The sequence below is a fragment of the Lipomyces tetrasporus genome, assembly GCF_029532465.1.
Source record: "Lipomyces tetrasporus strain NRRL Y-64009 chromosome Unknown POJ06scaffold_4, whole genome shotgun sequence".
Classification (NCBI taxonomy): Eukaryota; Fungi; Ascomycota; class Lipomycetes; order Lipomycetales; family Lipomycetaceae; genus Lipomyces; species Lipomyces tetrasporus.
In genome coordinates this window covers 1,645,079-1,664,226 of record NW_026611599.1, presented here as the reverse complement: position 1 = coordinate 1,664,226, position 19,148 = coordinate 1,645,079, and the positions used below count along the sequence as shown (strand labels likewise).

The following is a 19,148-nucleotide window of genomic DNA, read 5'->3' as shown; positions in this document are numbered from 1 at the left end:
CGTGCGCGTTATGTCATCGACTACTGTCAAAAGTGTCGCTACGAAACCCATGCTTTAGAGATAGTTCATGGCATGAAAACATTTGATGCTCGGGATGTGGCTCATTTAAAGTGTCGTTTCCACGCGCTATGAGGATAGGGCACAGCCTTCTTTTAATCAATCAGAGCTACACACATATACTCCATCTTGGACTAATATCCATACAATAATTTGGATACATACTATTATATTACTGATCATATTCAAACAAAAATAAAAAGTACACGTTAAATAGGCACAAAAATTACATAACACAAAAATTACGACTAATTCTCGAATTCACTAATAAAACATACAGACGATTATATCACAAAACGTCGACAATGTAATACTAAACCATATACAAAAAGAGTATACATAAATAAAACAAAATTGATTAAGAAACAAGAAATAAGACCCAACACCAAAAACACCCTAGAGTTACTATACACTAAGAAATACTGTGGCGGTACTACTGAAACAAAGAATAGCCGTTCCAAATGACACAAAACACGTATTACACAGAGGGCTGGACACCAATCAAAACACACATCACAAAAAGTATACAAGTTAAATCAAGGAATGCATAAATTAAAATCCCAACCTCTACAAACTTTTCACACATCGCTTTTGACATAAGAAAATCTCTTTAGAAAACAGCGCCCTTTCGTGTCGCACATTCTATCAACCTCATACTCTTAAACATCACCCGTGGCCTCGACGCTCTCGTTCCACGTGAACGCACTGGTAGGATCAAAGTTTAGACCTCCGGCCGTAGCGTCATCTGTGTTCAGGAACGTATTGATATCAAACTCCAAGTCGCCAATATCACCATCCGCGCCCGTACCAAATTCAGGGAACAGCGACGGGGCGTCTGCGTCCAAAAATGAAGACGGCGCTTCAGAGGTCTGCGGCGCCGGCGCGGAACTTGCGGACGGCGTCGACGACGTGGCTTGAGCAGAATTGCTCGTATTATTTGCGACATTCTGGGAAGCAGAGAAGGTCGTCGCCTTAAGGAGCAGTGGGTTGGCACCGCCAGACATACTGCTGCCAGCAATTCCAGCGTTTCCGTTCGAAAACGAATTAGGATGTTGCGGTGTAATAGGCGTTGTTGGAGTAGGTGGCTCGGATGTAGGGCCCGGAGTTGCCGATGGAGTGACGGGCTGATTGCCTGCCGCAGCCGCTGCTGCCGCGGCAGCGGCCTGCTGCTTTTTCGTGCGCTTTTTTGGCTCACGTGGTTCCTTCTTGCCCTTGGGCAGTATCTTCGCTGCGGGCGGAGTAGGGGCAGTAATAGGAGTGCTAGCCATGGACGGTGAAGCCGATGCACGTGGAGCGCTGGAAGGAGCTTGTGGTGGCGGCATCTGTTGATGTTGTTGCTGGTGTTGTCGGGATTGTGGTTGCGGTGTATGTCCCCGTTGGGAATTCGCGTGTTGACCAGGAGCAGACTGCTGCCCACCTTGCTGCGGGCCAGGCTGGTTCTGACCAGGCATCATCTGCTGGCTACTGCCCTGCTGCTGCGTCCATATCAGGTTAGCGTTGGATTGCTGTCTACCAGGTATGCCCTGCGGACGAGGACCACCCTGATCGGCAGAAAGTTGCTGAAGGTGAGGCGCGTTGAAGCCAGAAGGATGGGAAGGCTGCACGCCACGCATTATAAGATTGTTCCCGCCAGGACCACCGACCAGAACGTTGAACTGGTCCATACCAGAAAATCCTCCAGCCATATTCGGCGAAGCGTTTCGCGAATTCGGTTGCTGACCCTGACCAGCGGGATGCTGCTGGCCATCTGGTAATGGCGATCCTGGGACAGCTTGATTCGCAATCTTGGGTGTTGCGCGTTTTGCCATATCCATAGTAGGCTGTGGTGACGGCGCAAGTCGCCCTTGTTGTGGAGACATAGCCGGGAACGGTGTAATACTCTCGCCCGGTTGTTGGCCCTGTCCCGGCTGACCAGGCTGCTGTCCCGGTGGCGCGCCAGAAGGAGGTTGCTTAACAACAGCATCCTGTTGTTCCTGTCGGGCAACCATAAGCCGTCGCTTGTTCTGCTGCTCGAGCAGCATTAGCTGCATCTGGTAGTCCTGCAAGGCATTCGTGTTGCCACCCACTGACTGCTGTGTGCCAGGCGGGATGCGAAGCTGTCCGGCTGCGGGATTTTGGCCATAGGCATCGGCGACGTACATGGCAGGATGCCCTTGGTCAGACGACGAATGTGCAATCATGGGTGATCCACCAGGAATGTGGGGAGCACCTGGTTGCAGACCGGGACCCGCTCCACCTTGTCCCTTGCTCATGTTTAACAGTGCACGATGATTGTTCATGAGATTGCTGGAGTATTGCTGAAGTTGTTGAGCTTGCATGGCCGCCTGAGACAATCCGGGCTGCTGCTGCAAGTGGCCCTGCTGGTGAGCCTGCTGCTGCAGATGCTGAGCCTGCTGCTGCTGGGCAGCGGCTTGCTGCTGCTTCAACTGCATCATCTGGGCATTGAATTGCTGATTCATCTGGCCAGGATTCATTCCAGTGTTGAGAAGCATCTGGTGTGCAGCTTGAGCGTTTGCCTGCTGACCAGCAGCACTCACAAATCGATTGGGCGCAACTTGCGAATAAGCTCCATCTGGCGATAGCCGCTGACGCTTAGATGGAGATCCAGACTGTTGAGATGGCGGAGAATGTTCTGACCGGCCGTCGACACCGGACTCCGTAGGCTGGCCTGGCTGTGGTCCCTGTTGCGAGTGTTGTCCAGCTTGCAATGCGGCTTGCTGCATGTGTTGCTGCTGAGCGTACATCTGCTGCTGCTGTTGCTGCTGCTGCTGCTGCTGCTGCTGTTTCATTGTTTGTATCTGAGCACTAGATCGGGCGTCAGTACGCATTCTTAGCAGACTCTATTTTCATATTTGATCACTTACGCAGTCAATCCACCGGCGGCAGCACGACGCGTGAGAGCGGCTTGGCGTGCAAGTTGCTGCTGTCGTTGTTTCTCGAGATCAGACATACCCTCTGGCAAATGGCCGATACCGTTCAATCGCGCATTTATTAACGACGCATTATGAGGATAGCCCGCCATGGCAGTAGCGGGATTTATGATCTGGCTTTGAGGACCTATGGCGGCATTACCAGCGGCGTGTTGCTGTTGGAGTTGCGCGGCACGGGCTGCCTGCTCCTGGCGGATGCGCTGTAGGAGTGCGTTAATAAATCGATCTGTGCAGTAAATACCTCGGTGGATCTCATACCTGAGCGTGTATGTATTGCTGGGCCGGAATGCTCGCTGGCTTGTTCGATCGCGCGAACAAGAGATCCCAAAAAATGAGCCACCACTCGAACAAAAATCCCTCGGGTGCGTCGATGATTCCGACTGATTTGGACAGAGTATTGCTATTACCAGTCGCGCCGGACGCGGGATCATCGAGACCGTTGCCGGTGTTGGTGTTAGACAAGACATTGTTCGCGTTCGGAGGCTTTGTGTCGTGGTCGTTTGCACCGTTCTTTCCTAGGCCGTTGCTGGTCGCATTGGGAATGGAGATATCTCCGTTCGCGCGAGCCTTCTCGGACTTGACATCGCCCATGATTTCTGATGAATCAATGTCGTGGCGATGGTTCTGACCCATGAACCGCGCAGCGCCAGGCTGACCGATAGTCGCGCCTTTCATGACGGTGTGAACTTTGACATCAGCCTCCTGGCCGAAGACGCGCGCGGACTGGTGAAGATTGTGCTTCATGAGATAGTCATAGATGTAAGCATTAAGGAAGTCTTGCTCGGATCGATGCTGGTGTACGGACTGCTGCGGTTGCTGCTGCGGTTGTTGCTGTTGCTGTTGCTGGAGCTGAGGAGTAGTGCCTGGCGCAGTGCCGGTACTTGCACCCGGCGGCGGGGCCAGAGGCGTGTCCGGATTCATGGCAAAGTTCCTACTGGACGCGGCCTGCGGAGGGTGTGGGGGGCGGGAGGTATAGAGGGCACTGTACAGGGAGAAAGCGTAGCGGTGAGGACGGCGTGTGTGGGTGCGGAGGGCGGGTGCGCTTCGCAACTGGCACGCCGTGGCGTTGTGCTAAGTGCGCAATCAGTGCTGCTGTTGCGGCGCAAGTGGTCAACTCGCGGCGGGCAGAGCAGCGTAGATCTCAGGCCGTGCTCAGAAGTGCGACGGCCGAGATAAACTCAACTGGCCGAACAGTGCTCACTGGTCTTCTCCAGGTGTTTGGTGTTTGATACGATATCTGCTCATTTCAAGCTCAATTGCGAGCAAACATCCACTACGCTGCGGGATCAAGCAGGAGGGAAGGACGGAGGCGGATGGCTTAGTTCTGTCTGGTTTGTGCCCTGCAATCCTCGGGTCTGACGTGACATTCACACTTCATACCAGACGATCCGCGCGCCGGCGGTAGCCTCGACAGCCAGGGTCGTCCTTTGAAAGACAACCATCACGCAATCGCACATAGATCAATGAGACAATCACACACGAGCATGTTGTCTGATGTTTATTTCGTACATTTTCGTATAAGAGTGCATCTGCAATGGTGCAGAAAAATGTCCCTGCGCAGAGCCGCACCTGTGCTGCCTTATGCCATCAGATCTCGTTACTTGTTCGTTACTTGTAAACATAACACACCATCTAGTCACCCAATGCACATCCTCGCTGCAGTAGTATGATATTATGTCACTACATATGTTATGTAACCCATATAGACTATTTTCCCTGTACAGCACTGCCTGTCATGGAGGCTCCGTACATCGCTCGATCGATATCGAGCTGTGCAAGCTTTCAGCCGCGCACGTGATCGGACTGACTCAAGCTCGGGTAATGTCTGAAGATTCAGTTGCCGGCATTCGTGGCACCCAATGCAATCAAAATCTGTATTATTCCGTTGTTCCCTCCAACAGCACAGCTGACCGTGCTCTTGAATCGGTTCATGCGGAGTAATTTTACCTGCGGTCGGGCTTGGACAAAATTGTCGTGTCCGATGGACAACCCCAGAATAGCCACAGCACTGGCCGTGTGGGGGGGGAGAGTACTCAGCTAGCCTCACCAAGTGCGTCGCAATATCCTAGTAGGTGGCGTAGCATCACAAAGTCCGGGATCCTCGAACTTCGCGCCTGAAGGGGCTATCACGCCTTGATATTCAAACACGCAATTGTAAAAAGCATTCGCTTTAGATAAGTAAAGCCGCAGCAATTATCGAACAAATTAGAATCAGCCGAAGCGCATTGACGCACACGGCCGACCTTCCAAGGCCCGGCCGGTGTTAATAGCAGCCCTAGTCTCGTGCGGCTTACTGCCTCATTGTAACAGCGACTCTCGAACACTTGCAGCCCTATCTGCCACCATCCATGGTTCTCGCTTACGGCAACTGACATATGCAAGGTGCCGCCGTTAAGCAGATTACTTAACCCATTATTTTAAGACAAATTTTTCGCAAAAACTCCGTTTCCCATTGTATTCCTCGGACCATGATAATGCGATTAATCGTAAGGTCTTCTGCACTAATACTGGTTTAACGAAACCTAATAATTCCTTTCAATCATGGCACGAAACTCAACTCAAATGGAAATCTGTCGGGACCTGGACAGCACCAATCCCCTCGATCTCCACTCCTGCTGGAGAATATGCGGAGCAAAATATCTATGATGTGGATGAGGGGGCCTTTCTACCCAATCTACGCCTGGTTTCAAGAAGGGTAATATTCGGATTGCTATCGTACCCTGCTTGAATGATTTCTGAAACGGATCGACTGACTACCTTGTCTGGTTCGTTGGCATGTCTAAACCACGCCGTGCTCTGCGGAACATTAATCTATATACTATGGGAGACTTATGGAGATCAAGCAAGTCCGCATGAATGAGCACGGTCATTACGAAGGAGTGGCTTGTCGCATTTTATGCTCATATCGGACCACGGACTGTTCTTCTTAGGTTGGATAACTAACACGGCAGTCTATGGCTGCCAGCCCAATTTTACAAGCCAATTTCAACCTTCAAATCAAGGTATTACGCAAAATAGTAAATCTGTTAGTCGAAGCAATGGCTAAGGTATATGTTTGAAGGCTTTTAGAATGGCACAGGATGCAATTAGCTGGTTTCTTCGCGTGTGGACCTTTATGTCTCATCTACTACGATCAATAACTATTGTCGAAAGAGTGTATTGGTCCCTGATCCTCTAGAGCCCTCTCCTATGTGTCTCCAGATCTTACTTCTCTCTGTACCCTCGTCCCGGAAAGGGCCGTCCATGATGTCATGAGTCTCACGAGTTTGTCAAATCCGGCCGAGGAGGCTGCGGACGAAAGTCCCGTGAAGGAATCGTCGGATTTGATGAGCTTGTGCAACAAAAGTCATCTGCTATACTGAGCGACACGAGGATACGGTTTATAACCTTGCTAAGCCGATATTATTTGGCTGTAAACATTCTTGATTTTCCACGGTTCTACTCTATTTGTGTGGATTTCGATGCGCTGAGTGGCATTATCCACTACTTATATTAAATGATATCAATCACTCCCGTCTTGACATATACTCAGTGGACTCTGACATGAGAGCAGCTCGTGGATATTTCCAAGGACTCTAGACCTGGAGCACCGATCTAGATTGAAAAGGTAGCCGCGAATAAGCTAATATGAGATAGTAACTCTGAGTAATATTCTCCGAGTACATATTTTGTCCAACCTCGTTATCTTCTCTTTATCGTAGCCGCATTCTATACCCGACAACGAAACTTAGTCGTCTCCCACCGGCATTTCATCCTCCAATATGCGAATCAGCGTTACGCGCATTTCTGTAGTTTCATGTCCACGCAACACGTCGCTGACAAACTGCGCCTCCACTTGCGTTTGAACCTATTTCTGTCAGCACATATCTCGACACGTCTACTTAATTAGAAATAGCATACCATCTCCAAAGCACCTCTTAAGACACCACACAGTACATTCGAATACCACAGCTCATTAACAGCCTTCCCATCGTCAGGCAGCTCCACGAAGTCTGCTAAGGGATTCTCGTCAAATATCAAGCTGAATTGTTTATTGTCCTGCGTCCAGTTCCCAACTGTTGGTGTAATATTCAAAAATATCTTAAATCCGACCTAAGCCCACAGTATTAGCACACTCTCCTCGCCACAGCCACGCGCAACCCAAAATTGAGACGTACTTTGGAAATAATCTCAGCTGTATCTTTAAATGTCCGACACCGACTCGTATTAGTCCGTGCTAAGAAGTCCTCAATCAATCGTATGCCGATGTTATATCCCATCTTATCCAATTGCTCGTTGACTTGTATGTAATCGTTTCCAAAGTCCTTGCATAGTTGCGCGACCACGGATCCGTAAGTGAGTGTAACCAACTCCGCGTTCTAGCCATGTAATTAGTGTTGCAGATCATTTAAACAGAGAATATGTGGGAATGCGTACAACTTTCTCGATTCTGGTCTTCCACACTTCTTCGCCTACTTGTCGTGGTGTCCGTGCCATATTAGTAGTATGTGATTCCTGCGTCGCAGCGTGCCGCTGTCTCTTGATGGGGGATAATTGAAATCACCTGTGTCTTAAATTCCAACCAATTCAAATTAACTATAAGCCTTTGTGGTATATTTTCGTGCGATTAGCGCTTATCGATACAGTTGTATCCTTGCGTCGTTGATGTGGCAGCCAAATGCCAGCGCTTGGCACGGAGTTCCCATCTAAAGGAAGATGGAAACAAAGTTGGCACGGCCATCATCAACTTCAGCAACACATTTCACCACAACCCATCTGACCGCGGCCCCTACCACCGCAAACCACGATATTGCCTACACCCCGAAAGTTCGTCACAAGAATGACGGATAAACGGAAAGACGGCCCCGAAGCCGGGCCACTGGCTACTTTGAAGCGACAACGCGGCACTGCAGCTACCTCGGTTGCGGTCGTGAACACCTCTGTTGCCCAGGGCCCGCTGATTCAAGCCGTATGAATGACATTTTTTAGAGGCAGAGAGTTGCTAACGAGAATGTTCTAGATCCAACGGAGTTCTGACTTACAAGCGCCGATTATACAATTATCAGGACATACGGTATGCCATTCTTTCAGCACAATCGCCAAATAAACCTTAATCTAATACGTTTTGCAGGGCGAGGTATATGCATGCCGATTCGACAATACAGGCGAGATAATAGCATCAGGATCCCTAGACCGGACGATTCTGCTGTGGAACACATACGGAGGGAACGAAAACTTCGGCGTCATAAAGGGCCACAAGGGTGCGGTTCTCGACCTCGCGTTTTCCAGGGACTCGCGAAGTCTATATTCAGCCTCATCAGACGCGACACTGGGTGTGTGGGACGCAGATAGTGGTGTGCGGATCCGTAAGCATGTCGGACACGAGGATATTGTGAATTCGATTGACCGCGTTCGTCGGGGCCCGGAGTTGCTCCTCTCTGGGTCCGACGACGGGTCGATTGCCTTGTGGGACCCGCGCACGAAACACGCAGTGGAATATATGGAGACTGATTTTCCGGTTTTGGCAGTCGCGTTTGGTGAAGGCGGGAACCAGCTATTCTCGGCCGGTATAGACGAGGATATCAAAGTCTGGGATTTACGGCAGAGAAATGTAGTGTATACCCTCCCAGGCCACGCCGACGCCGTCACGTCATTGAATGTGAGCGAGGATATGCAGTTCTTGGTATCTCGTTCGATGGACAACAGTGTGCGGACGTGGGACATCCGGCCATTCGCGCCCGAATCCAGATTAATTAACACATATGATGGCGCACCGGCAAACGATGTCGAAAAGAACTTGCTCCGCGCCAGTTTTAGTCCAGATGGATCAAAGATTATCGCCGGGTCTGCGGACCGAACAGTCGTCATTTGGGATACTCTGACAAGAAGGGTGTTGTACAAGTTACCAGGGCACACCGGCTCCGTCAATGACGCCAGGTTCTCGCCGCGTGAATTTAACGTTATATTAACCGGATCGACGGACCGGACATTGATGCTCGGCGAACTTGGCAAGGGATAAAGTGTCATATCATATGAAAAGTTATTTGTATAGTATAGTATTGTCATTATAATGTAACAAAATTGTGGTATGCAGGTCCAAGTTCCAACGAATAAAATTTTCAGACAACAAACTCCTGAATCCCCTGTCTATGTCCCCCAATCCGACATACGAGAGCACGATTGACGTTAACAAATATAGTACACGGAATCTACAAGTCCAAATCCAGTATCTACATACGCACCAAACTTCAAGTCGACTTTCTACTTCCAAAACATCGTCAATTCCTATCGAGTGACGGACTTATTCCGTGACAATGGTCGCGGAATCGCGGCGACACGAGTAGTATGTCTTCGTAATCTCTGGGCATACTCAATCGAACTTTCGATCACACCTTCATATTTTGTCTTATCTTCCGCGCTCGAGTTCCGCTGGTCAATCCAATACGCGAGAACTGTCGACGCCTCGATCTTGACTCGTTCCAATTCCTGGACGTGGGCGGATAATTCGTCTGCTGTCATGTTCTCCAGCGCGACTTCGCTGACACGGGATAATTGGCGCGCGTAGTCGGCGTCGAATTCAGGTGGTGGCCCAGGCGTACCTGAGCGTGAAGAGATACCGGACGCCGGTGGTGGCACGGATGCAGGTCGCGAAGGCAGATCTGAGGCAGTGTCGTCCAGGAGAGGTGCTGATCGCGTCGATTGCATCGACGGCCTAGCGGAGAGCGGACCGTTCGATATCGGCATTGATCGTCTCGATGACAGTACTAGTTTCTCCTGCCTGTGCTTGGTGGGGAGGACCTTTGGTGATTGTGAGCATTTACCTTTACCAAATCTCGAGACTTTGCACCTTACCTGGTCAAGATCCACAGGAACACCAAGACTGACCAGATACGTCCGCCTTATCCGGCTCGTCCGCCATTCGGTGGGCTGCGGACTTGGGACCTCCTTCAAGCTCGACCACAACGAAGCACTGCAATCAACGCCTTAGCTCTGTTCAAGTTTATAACAATTAGTGAAGACACAAACCTCCGACTGGAAATTTGCAACGGTGATTTGAGAATCGCCGGTGGGTCGTAGCTGTCTGAAGTGGCTGCAATCATTCGTGATGCGGGGAATATATCATCAGCGATTGCTGCTGTCGCAGCTTCCAACAGCTCTGTGCTCGAAAAGTCATCCATATCCAACAACTGCAGCCGACGTGGCGGGCTTTCTTGTCTAACCGGTGCAACTGACGAAGGCTCAGATACAGGAGCCGACTGAACTTCGCCGAAATCGCCAAAATCGTCGTCATCAGATTCGTCGTTATTATTTACTCCCCCGGCTTCATTGTCATCTTCCGGACTTTCGCCGGTCCCGTTGGCGTGACTGAAGGCTGGAAATCCATTACTGGCGTCGTGAATCGCCATACTCCGCGATTGGTGTGATATGTCGCCTCCGTTATGAGTCGTTGTAACAGATTGTATGCCTCGCCGCTGATTCTCCAAATCACCTTCATTGGCTTCTTCCGGCATTGGCGTTGAAGGCGCATCCACCCAGAACTGCCCGTCATCTGAGGCCATATCTGCTATGTCAATTCCAGCAGACGCAGCTTTTCTCTGAAGAAATAGAAATCGCGTGCGATGTGGAAGTTGACCGTATGTTTACAGGTGACCATTTAACGCTTAGAATATTTGGTAGTAAGCCGACGTGTCGCCTCGACTACGACGTTGCATGAATCAGTAAACTCTATTGCACGTCCCGTCCACACCACTTATTTACAGCGGCTGAAGCAACAAACACTGGAATAACTTCAACATTGTTACGCTATTGTGATATGAGGGAACTATGTTGGTAATTATGTTTCCCCATGCCAACAAATTGAACGATAGGGCGCGTAGCAGCGCACATTACAGACTACAGTAGGGCCGGCAGTAGAACAGCCTACAGCCAGAACTTGTACTCCCCGCATATACATGCCCGAGAGTATCCCTCCCGGGCTAGACGATATCTAAATCAGATTCTAGTGTGCAGAGTCCATCGAAGCATGGATGCTAGCTGCCTACATCCCTGCAAATGCTGCTAGCGAAAATAGGCGAAATAACGCACTATATTATAACTAAAGACTGCATTGCATATCTACAACTTACAAGAACTAGCTCAAGTAAATCGGATAATGCATTCCTAATCACATCCGTCAGCATAAGTTCTAGAAGATCAGCGACGAAATAAGTTCGAACTTGTGCGGCGCTTGTAAGGTTAGGGTTAGAAGTGTTAATTTCACTTCTAAAACGGGACAGCCGGATCTCAACTTCGAGCAGGGTGTGCTGGTCATCGGTGAGTTCCTTGGTACAGAGATGGCAGGACATATGCTGACGGATAGGTTTCAGTAGGACCGTAGTTTGAGTGGAATTTGTTGGAAACTATCAAAAAATCTCATGAGCGTGTGACATGAGCGCTGATGAATTTCTCCACTTAAATGTTCTCCACGCCGGATGAGGCGGCTGGAAATCGGGAGTAGGTTATGTTTGCCCATCGATTTATGCCATATTGTGCTTGGTATTCCTCCATCTCCGCGTTTATATGTGTAAATAGTCGACGTTTCTGCAAGCTATGAGGTTGTGCCTGATCCGAATTACCAGTATCAAGTGTCCTTTAACTCTTGTAGCTTGCGTCCATTGCACTTCTACGAGCGGCTTTCTGGATTGTCATGACATACAGGTAATAGAACAAGCGCCAGATCACCTCACATTGCTATGGTTATGTCAAAAAAACGGTGAACTCACGACATGACTGATCCGGTACTTTGCTCAAAGTATGGTGGCTGTTTAAGATTCTAATTTACCGCTGAGCCTCGCCTGGGTATATCCAACCCAAAACCACACAGTCCGGGTCTCACATACCACATCTGGACTTCACCGGGCTCGACGACAGCGATAGATCACTATATCTCCCAAGACCTTCAATTACTCGGAGTCATCAGTCGTATACTATAATTTTCTCAGCTTGAATTTGTAAAGAGCGAGAGCGAAAACTTGCAGTACATTGTTAGTCCATTATAAGTTATAGTTGACGACTTTCAGATATCGGCACCGATATTCCGAAATTTTCTCTCAATTTATAGCCAATTGTTGAATTGAAACAATAATGATACCGGAATTTGCACCGGTTACGGTTGCGACATCATCTTCGCGCCTGCGGTCAAAAGCGCACATCGGACATGGGCTGATGCCGGTTCCGTTAACCAACCACGGCATACCATCCGTTACCTCTCGCCAACGGCCCCGTGCGTTGCCATTGGACCTGCAAGCAGTTGAAGGACGGAGAAATATTGCGCAAAAGCCTCCACCAAAGAAAGAACGAATGTTGGGATTACAAGAGGCACCGACATACTATCCCAGCGAAGATGAGTTTAGAGATCCTTTTACGTACATTGCCAGCATTGCCAATGAGGGAAAGGAATATGGAATTATCAAGGTTGTGCCACCGGATAGCTGGAAACCTGAGTTCGCTTTAGATACTGAGGTAAGTCGAAGTAATTCACCAGCACGCCGTCATACTGCTACTTGTGTATATCTTGTTCCTTGTGTAGAGGTGTTCTAAGGGAAGAAACTGCCGTCCGCGGATCAATCTAATCTATCTTCTTTTAGCGATTTTGGTTCAAAACTCGTCGCCAGGAGCTCAATTCCATGGAAGGCGGCACTCGAGCGAATCTCAACTTCCTAGATCAATTGCACAAGTTTCATAAGCAACGCGGCGTGACGCTCAACAAACTCCCTAGCGTCGATCGTCGTCCGCTGGATCTCTATCATCTCAAAAAGTCTGTCGACATGCGCGGAGGCTTTGAAGTCGTTTGCAAGAAGAAGCAGTGGGCAGAAATCGGCCGGGAGCTCGGGTATAGCGGAAAGATCATGACGTCGCTGTCGTCGTCGCTCAAGAACTCGTATCAGAAATACATCCTCCCTTACGAGAAATATCTGATCAATGCTAAACCGCTGGTACAGCAGCAGATTGCGGCCGAACAAGGCGGACCCCGTACGCCTGTCAAGCGCTCTCGAACGTTGTCGGCTAATTCAAGTACCGAGTCGCAGTCGAGGATGGGCTCGGTATCCCCTCATACCGACAGCGTAGCTCACTTTGTTACGGTAAATGATTTGAAGCGTCTGGCACCAGAAGGGAAGGATAGTCACTCCCCGGTCAAATCTGAGGAGGACGTTGAGGATGTCGTCATGAGGGATTCTGTTTCGCGAGAGTCGAGTGCTGCAGAAGAGAGCACACCCGATCGGCGCAGTAGCAAGCGACTAAAGACGAGTATGTTTACTTTTGTTTGTGAATTATTGATTTAATAGTAAAACGTGTTGCTAGGCCCGGAAGTCGAGCAGCCGCCGACAGTAGTTGGGTCCAATATGGTGCTGCACAGAGAAATTGGTGCTGTCAAGCGGATGAATCGCCAAGTTCAATCACGAAAGCCGGGAGAGGTAGGTTGTACGCTTCACTGTTGTTCAATGCTTTGTACTAATGCTATCAGAACTGTGAAGTATGCGGTCGTGGCGATGGCGCTATGAATATGCTTCTTTGTGACGGCTGCGATGCCGGATATCATTTGTCGTGTCTTAAGCCACAGTTGAAAGGTATCCCAGACTACGACTGGTTTTGTGACAAGTGTCTAGTCGGTACCGGCGAATTCGGCTTCGAAGATGGCCAGGTATACAATCTTCGCCAGTTCCAGGAGAAAGCGAAGAATTTCAAAGATCACTATTACTCAGGAAAGATGCCTATCGATCCAAAGACGAAGAAGACTAGGGAGGTAACTGAAGACGAGATTGAAGCAGAGTTTTGGAGGTTGGTCGAGGACGTCAATGATACTGTCGAGGTCGAGTATGGCGCGGATATTCACTCGACGATTCATGGTTCTGGATTCCCCACGATTGAACGTAATCCGCTCGATCCCTATTCTACGGATTCTTGGAATCTAAATATCATGCCTCTTCATGAAAAGTCATTATTCCGTCATATCAAGACTGACGTTTCTGGTATGACAGTTCCATGGCTTTACGTCGGCATGATCTTTTCGACTTTCTGTTGGCACAGCGAAGACCACTACACGTACTCTGCGAATTACCAGCATTTTGGTGCTACGAAGACGTGGTACGGTATTCCTGGCGCGGATTCCGACAAGTTCGAAGATGCTATGCGGAAGGCTGTACCGGAACTGTTTGAGCAGCAGCCAGATCTTCTGTTCCAGCTGGTCACGATGATGAGTCCCAGGCGTCTTATTGAAGAAAGTGTCAGGTGTTACGCCATCGACCAACATCCTGGCGAGTTCGTCATCACGTTTCCGCAAGCATATCATGCTGGATTCAATCATGGCTTCAATTTTAATGAGGCTGTGAATTTTGCTCCAGCGGATTGGGAGCCTTATGGCAAACTTGGAATCGAGATATACCAGGATTATCGGAAACTGCCGGTGTTTTCTCATGATGAACTGCTTCTTACTGCCGCTGCGAGAGATAACTCAATCGAAACCGCAATATGGTATGCTATAGTTGCTCTCTTCATTTTTACGGAAGTTAACTAATGTTTGTAGGCTTGGTCCGGCATTGGCCTCCATGCAAGAACAGGAAATGGCTATGCGAGATCACATTCGTCACATTTGTCCTAATATTAAGGAGGAATACAGCAGCATGGATCTTCCTGAAGCGGATATCCAGTGCGCTTACTGCAACACCTATTGCTATCTATCTCAAGTTCTCTGTCCGTGCACTCATAATATCGTCTGTCTAAACCATTATGACGAGCTATGCGACTGCGATCGCTCTAGTAGGATTCTTCGAATGAGGATAAAAGACGACGAGCTTGTCGGGATTGTATCAAAAGTCCGTGGTCGTGCACACAAGCCCACTGAATGGCACGAGAAGTATCTGAGGCTCACGACCGATTCCGAGAAACCCACTCTTCGTGCCCTTCGATCGCTGCTAGCCGAAAGCGAAAGGATTCCGTATCCTTTACCGGAAGCGGAGCAATTACGAAAGACAGTCGAGATTGCGAATGAGTGGGTTGACCAAGTGCAAAATATTCTTGCACGGAAACAGCAACATCGTCGGAAGCATGAGCGCGCGGGCAGACGCGGAAGTGTGAAGGCTAACGAGACAGAGATCGAATCTAGGAAACCGGAAGATCTTTTCAAGTTGCTTGACGATGTTGAGAAAATGCCGTTCTATACTTCGGAGATTGATCTTTTGAAAGAACGCGTTGAGCAAATGAACGATTATACAAAGCTTGCTGATCATCTTCTGGCGAACCCTGTCGAGAACATGGACGAGTACGTTGCTCTCATTGAAACTGGCATCGGATTGAATTTGGATGTCCCTCAGATTGCGGCTTTGGAAACTCGCTATGCGCAGTTGCAGTGGAAGGAAACAGTTGACGATGCGCAGAAAACCTATATTTATCTTCCCGAGCTAGGTGCTCTGTTGGTGGAAGGTTCCAAATTGGGCTTTGATGACACGGAGCCGGTGTTCAAGAAACTCTTGAAGGCTAAAGTTCAAGGCGACGCCTGGGAACGGGATGTCAACAACCTGCTCGAATCTGAGAAATTGGATTACGACCATCTCGAGAGCATGTACGATGAAGCCACGACTACATCAGTGAGTAAGGCAACGTATGACGCGCTAGAGAAAGTTCTAGTGAAGCATAAAGAAGCCAATGAAGCTATTACTTCATTCCTTGAACAAGCGTCTTCCGAGAATGTCAAGGACAGGGCACCATACAGGGAGGTCCGACGGGTTATGGACTCGCTTAAGGATTTGCCTGTTAAACCTAGCCGAGCAGGGGAGCTTGAGAAGCACATCAAAGTTGTTGATGAATGGCTACGAAAGGGGAAGAAGTTATTTGGCAAGAGTAACGCTCCGCTTCATGCCCTGAGGAGTCATCTTGACAATGTGGAGAAGCGGAATCGTAATTGTTTCTCATTAGACGATAAGCCAAGGGTGCCAGCCGAACCGGCCTCCCACGAGCCGACACCAGAGCCTGAGAGTGAATCACGATTTAAGAATGATAGCCACCGTGAAATGTTTTGCATTTGCCGACTACCTGAATCTGGTCTTATGATTGAGTGCGAGATGTGCCATGAATGGTAGGTTAAGTATTGATTTGTCTGTGATCACGCATTGATCGTGTCTAACTCTTGCAGGTATCACAATCGTTGCTTGAAAATACCACGGGGAACAATCAAGGATGCGGATTATTATACATGTCCGATCTGTGATTATCGAATAAGAATATACCGTGACTCGGATCGGCCAAAGTTGGAAGATCTGGAGCAATGGGAACAGGACTCCTTCACACTGCCCTTATGCCCAGACGAATTGAACACTCTGCACAGCATTAATGTCACTGCGCGCAAATTCCGAAATTACCTGCAACAAGATGTCATTCCTGCTTCCATTTCTGCACCGACGGATGCCAACACCATGCGATTCTATCTGCGGAAACTGGAAGGTGGCGACATTTTGCTCGCAAACGAAACCAATTATTTCCGGGCTGAAACGCACAACTTGGCTCCTGTGGCTCCCGATCCGCCGCCTATGATCGAGACTTCACTGAGCTTTCGTAAACCGCGAGCTACAAAGAAGGAAACTAGCACTACGAGTAGTTCCATGGCCACTCCAATTCCTGCTTCCGAGGATGTCAGTCTTGTCGTCAAAGACATACCGGATACGACGATGGTGCTAGCGCCTAAAGACTCGAGTACGTCACGAGTAGAGCCGTCACCGGCGGCGGCCCCACGTCCGATTACGAAACCTATTATACTGGCGAAGAATAACCCTATACGCGCTTTCTATCAGGACGACATGGATATGAACGATACAATTAATGTCATCGACAACAGGTCGTGAGACTCCATATAGCGGATGCATTCTGTGTATAATTTTAAAGAGAATTGCGCTCTCCCTTTGATGGCTGTGTCTAACGGGTCATTGTTTTCATGTATTCTTTACCTTTATATATTCCGGAGTTGTAAAATATATCCTGCTTTATGCTATTCACACCTCATGAGATTATTTACATAATTTACAAGATCGATTCGTTGTCCAACATTTAACTGGCCCCCGCGGCCGCTTCAGCACCAGCCTCAGACTGTCTAAGCCAAACCCTGCGCTCCTTGAGTCTACGCTTCAATCCCTCCTCGCCCGCTCGTCCTAGTATTCCAGCAATCAGCTCTATAGCACGCAGGCTGTCATCGTTAGCAGGAATCGGATATGTAAGCAATGTATGCTCCATATCGGTATCCACGACCCCGATAGTGGGCACCATCTTAGCCTTGCACTCCTGCAGCGCGACCCGGTTCTCAATAGGGTTCAGAACGATGACAAGATCAGGAATGACGTTGCCCTGCCCAGGCTTCACCCCCAACACCTCTCGGTCCGCCATATCGACCACTTTTTTGTCACGCACCCCGAGAACTTGCGTGGCGTTCGTTAAAAGGCCGGGGACCCAGTATTTGATGATGTGATATCCGCGCATACGTTTTGCTGTCAAAGCAACGACGTCTTCTTGGCCAGGCCGTGTGCCAACGACAAGGATAAGACCACCGCGTTCTGCGACGGCTGTGACGACTTTGCAAGCGCGGCGTAGATAAGATATAGTCTTGTCCAGATCGATGATATGGATACCGTCACGTTTTCCGTAGACGAACGGCAAATTGGATTGCCGGAGTCGTTGGGTGTTGTGGCCAAGATGGGCACCCGCAGCGACAAGCATCGAGACTGTAGTTTCGTTTGGCGTCGGCGGGCTCTTGAGACTCTTGCGTGGGTTGTACGCGGAGCTTGGCTGAGCACCGAGAGATCCGTTAAGCTTAGCTATATTCAATCATTAGTCTGCACCCTGCTGCGCGTATAGATGCGATGCGACATACCATTGTTCAGCTGCCGGTAATACAATTCTGTCTCAGTGAAAGGCTCGTCCGGTGCTGAGAACACACTGTTGCCCTCATCATCCGCCCTCATTTTAGCCTCCTGCACCATGCGCTGGTACTCCGCTGCTTCCTCCTCGGCATTGAAGAGCTCTCTATCATACAGCGCGCCAAGCTCCATGCGAACAACCTCAGGCAAATCCACATTTTGTTTGGACAGTCTCTCCCGCAAATTCTGAATCACAGTCTCGTCGTACACAAAAGCGTGCTTTCTCTGCTCCTTTTCCCGTTTTCTCTCGTCCTCGAAATCTTTCTTCATACGCTCCATCCGCGCCTGCTGAGTCAATTCTTCAGACGGCTTCGACACCTCCGGAGCAACCTCATTCTGACTCAGCTCTGGCAGCACGCTATTAAACTTGGCATCATTATTAATAAACAATTGCTCCGCAACCGATTTGCGTGGCGGTGCATTCGGGTCCGCCTCGGTAGCCAGAAACTCTGGCTCCTCATCCACCATCGCTTCCTGCTCGTCCGCGAGCCCGTACTGATCCACATCGAGCTCGTCAAGCTCGGCGTCGGAATAGGCGTCTAGTTTCCGTGGCTTGTTGTCATCGGATTTTAAGCGCGCGCCGGAAACCCGAGGAATGCGGTACCACGCCAGACAGCGGAAAGTCGGGTCCGGAAGATCGGTCGTGTGCCTGGTCGCTGAGGTTATCAAGCCTGCCGCAACTCCTTCTCGTCAATTAGCCCCTCCTTGAAACTATTATTAGCTGCCTATAAAAGAGATAAATACCCCGTAGTCGTGGAAATGTCCGCGAAATCATTGCGACTAGGGCAGTTGAGGTAGCAAAGCTCCAACAACCGCCGTTGACTAGTGAAATTATTCCCTAGGTATTGGACTTACACAAGTCCGCGGCACAGTTCAGATCTTCTAACACCAAAGTTCTGACGTCGACCAGTTACGGCTTCGCGCTATACGCTGACAGAATTAAAATCTGCGCAGAGAGCGACGGCGCCGCTTAGTGAATGACTTTAGTAGTGTCCAATTTTTCGTTCGAGGTCTGCGTGCGGCGGTTGCGAAGTTGTCACGGACTTGAAGTGACCAGTTTACGAGACCCTTACTTTTGTCACCTAGTCGAACAAGGCTTAGTCCCATTACAGGTAGATATTGCACTAGTTATATTCGATGAATCAAAAAATACTATGTGTAACAGTTTGTAGCAGCACCTGACATACGCGGTCTCACATGGAGGAGAAGAAAGACAGCGCTTGGTAATGGCAGCCATAAAATT

General features: G+C 49.3%; 6 protein-coding genes across 6 annotated transcripts; 2 read left to right on the top strand and 4 right to left on the bottom strand.

Moving 5' to 3' along the window:
• Nucleotides 1-233: 233 nt before the first annotated feature.
• Nucleotides 234-4,017, bottom strand: POJ06DRAFT_275218 (uncharacterized protein). The gene is made up of 3 exons (XM_056189638.1): nt 3,246-4,017; nt 2,922-3,187; nt 234-2,862 (listed from the first exon to the last, which is right to left on the bottom strand). The coding sequence occupies exons 1-3, from the start codon at nt 3,906-3,908 to the stop codon at nt 717-719; spliced, it is 3,075 nt and encodes a 1,024-aa protein (XP_056044961.1). The 5' UTR covers nt 3,909-4,017; the 3' UTR covers nt 234-716.
• A 2,697-nt stretch (nt 4,018-6,714) lies between these two features.
• Nucleotides 6,715-7,463, bottom strand: POJ06DRAFT_237628 (NO signaling/Golgi transport ligand-binding domain-containing protein; the record flags this gene model as incomplete). The annotated part of the gene is made up of 4 exons (XM_056185964.1): nt 6,715-6,834; nt 6,888-7,079; nt 7,145-7,345; nt 7,404-7,463. 4 exons carry the CDS (start codon nt 7,461-7,463, stop codon nt 6,715-6,717), a joined length of 573 nt encoding a protein of 190 aa, XP_056044960.1.
• Nucleotides 7,464-7,700: 237 nt separating this feature from the next.
• POJ06DRAFT_251701 (WD40-repeat-containing domain protein) lies at nt 7,701-9,011 on the top strand. Its single transcript, XM_056187431.1, has 3 exons — nt 7,701-7,935; nt 7,987-8,040; nt 8,098-9,011. Exons 1-3 carry the CDS (start codon nt 7,807-7,809, stop codon nt 8,983-8,985), a joined length of 1,071 nt encoding a protein of 356 aa, XP_056044959.1. The 5' UTR covers nt 7,701-7,806; the 3' UTR covers nt 8,986-9,011.
• POJ06DRAFT_251699 (uncharacterized protein) lies at nt 9,012-10,621 on the bottom strand. The gene is made up of 3 exons (XM_056187430.1): nt 9,993-10,621; nt 9,819-9,936; nt 9,012-9,764 (listed from the first exon to the last, which is right to left on the bottom strand). The coding sequence occupies exons 1-3, from the start codon at nt 10,523-10,525 to the stop codon at nt 9,252-9,254; spliced, it is 1,164 nt and encodes a 387-aa protein (XP_056044958.1). The 5' UTR covers nt 10,526-10,621; the 3' UTR covers nt 9,012-9,251.
• A 1,088-nt stretch (nt 10,622-11,709) lies between these two features.
• Nucleotides 11,710-17,002, top strand: POJ06DRAFT_209232 (PLU-1-like protein-domain-containing protein). Its single transcript, XM_056185415.1, has 6 exons — nt 11,710-12,467; nt 12,593-13,253; nt 13,308-13,420; nt 13,471-14,477; nt 14,530-16,077; nt 16,135-17,002. The coding sequence occupies exons 1-6, from the start codon at nt 12,090-12,092 to the stop codon at nt 16,838-16,840; spliced, it is 4,413 nt and encodes a 1,470-aa protein (XP_056044957.1). The 5' UTR covers nt 11,710-12,089; the 3' UTR covers nt 16,841-17,002.
• POJ06DRAFT_251696 (ribosomal protein S2, flavodoxin-like domain-containing protein) lies at nt 17,003-18,904 on the bottom strand. Its single transcript, XM_056187429.1, has 3 exons — nt 18,650-18,904; nt 17,860-18,588; nt 17,003-17,803 (listed from the first exon to the last, which is right to left on the bottom strand). Exons 1-3 carry the CDS (start codon nt 18,678-18,680, stop codon nt 17,043-17,045), a joined length of 1,521 nt encoding a protein of 506 aa, XP_056044956.1. The 5' UTR covers nt 18,681-18,904; the 3' UTR covers nt 17,003-17,042.
• Between the last annotated feature and the right edge of the window lie 244 nt (nt 18,905-19,148).